General features: G+C 43.7%; 1 protein-coding gene across 1 annotated transcript in view; it reads left to right on the top strand.

Moving 5' to 3' along the window:
- Positions 1-626: 626 nt before the first annotated feature.
- The window catches only part of LOC105811548 (protocadherin beta-4-like), a 2,439-nt gene continuing 1,136 nt past the window's right edge, over positions 627-1,929 (top strand). The window contains exon 1 of the mRNA XM_012645789.1: positions 627-1,924. Within this exon, the coding sequence (XP_012501243.1) occupies positions 627-1,924 (1,298 nt within the window). The remainder of the gene's footprint in view (positions 1,925-1,929) is intronic.

Raw genomic sequence — 1,929 nt, 5'->3', positions numbered from 1 at the left:
GTAGTACAGAACGTCTTAAACTTTTGCGTCATCATAAAGTTCTTGTATTCTAGGAAATAAACAGATATAACTATTAGGAATTTAATTGAAATTTTATAAGAACTTATCTGCCCTGGTTAGATTATGCAAAGGGAAAAGGAGTCCTCCCCACGGATAAGAGTGTGGGGAGATGGAGATACCTTCTTGCTTTGTACTCAGGATTATTCTGGTTTATGCACCGTAATGCAATAAACTTATAAATTAGACAATTTAATATAATAACACAATTTGTAAAAATTCTATACACCTAAAAATGGCTTTCATTTGGAAACTTACAAAATGCGCTTTGACTCGAAAACATTAATTTCTCGATCTAGACACAGGGTGGCGCTGCAAGATAAGATTGTGAATAAAGAACCCTATAAAGCTCGCGTATTCTTTTGTGTTGTGAGACGCAATGACAAACACACCCAAGAAGATTTGCAAGCAGTACGGAGTTACCAACGGGTTTGGGCAGCTATGTACTAACCGAATTTAAGGTTAAAAGCGACTTTGTGACGATTCTTCCAAGCAAGAAATTGGAATTGAATGTCTCAAGCCTTTTTGTGGTTGCTGAAGGGACTGGATGTAAAGACCCAGACTCCAACATGGAGAAGCTAGAGAGAATTCATCCAAACAGGCAAGTGTTGGCCTTTATTTTGATGGTGTTCTTTTCTCAAGTTCGCTCCGAGCCTATTCGTTATTCTGTGCCTGAGGAAACAGAGAGTGGCTCCTTTGTAGCCCATCTGACCAAGGATCTGGGCCTGAAAACCGGGGAACTGGCCGCCCGGTCTGCCCGGGTGGTGTCTGACGATGACAAGCAGCCTTTGCAGCTGGATCGTCAGACAGGAGATTTGCTTCTGAAGGAGAAACTAGACCGGGAGGAGCTATGTGGCCCTACAGAGCCATGTGTACTGCATTTCCAAGTGCTCCTGGAAATGCCAGTGCAGTTTTTTCAAGGAGAATTATCAATCCAGGACATAAATGACCACTCTCCAGTATTCCCTGATAAGGAAGTGCTCTTGAAAATACCAGAAAACAGCCAGCCAGGGACTCTGTTTCCGTTGATATTAGCTCAGGATATGGATGTGGGTAGCAATGGTCTTCAACAATACACAATCAGCCCCAATTCTCATTTTCATATTCTCACTCGAAATCATAGTGAGGGCAAGAAATACCCGGATTTGGTGCAGGACAAAGCGCTGGACCGAGAGGAGCAGCCTGAGTTTAGCTTAACCCTCATGGCGCTGGATGGTGGATCACCACCTAGGTCTGGGACGGTCATGGTTCGAATCTTGATCATGGATGTCAATGACAATGCTCCTGAGTTCGTGCACACCCCATATGAGGTGCAGGTCCTGGAAAACAGCCCCCTAGACTCCCCACTTCTTAGTGTCACAGCTAGGGATGTGGATGCTGGAAACTTCGGGAGTGTTTCCTATGGCTTGTTCCAAGCACCAGATGAAATTAAACAAACTTTCTCAATAAATGAAGTAACAGGAGAAATCCGACTAAAAAAGAAATTGGATTTCGAAAAAATTAAATCTTACCATGTGGAAATTGAGGCCACAGATGGAGGAGGCCTCTCCGGGAAAGGCACAGTAGTCATAGAGGTGGTGGATGTGAACGATAACGCCCCTGAACTTAGCATATCTTCGCTCACCAGCTCCATCCCGGAAAATGCTCCTGAGACTGTAGTCTCTATCTTCCGAATTCGAGATAAAGATTCGGGAGACAATGGAAAGATGATTTGCTCTATTCCAGATAATTTGCCATTCATTCTAAAGCCAATTTTCAAGAATTTTTATACCCTGGTAACAGAGAGACCGTTGGATAGAGAGAGCCGAGCTGAATACAACATCACCATCACCATCACTGACTTGGGGACACCCAGGCTGAAAACAGAGCACA

The sequence above is a fragment of the Propithecus coquereli genome, unplaced genomic scaffold (genome assembly GCF_000956105.1).
Source record: "Propithecus coquereli isolate 6110/MARCELLA unplaced genomic scaffold, Pcoq_1.0 Scaffold236, whole genome shotgun sequence".
Lineage (NCBI taxonomy): Eukaryota > Metazoa > Chordata > Mammalia > Primates > Indriidae > Propithecus > Propithecus coquereli.
The sequence above is the reverse complement of the archived record's forward strand: the minus strand, read 5'-3'. Positions and strand labels throughout refer to the sequence as shown.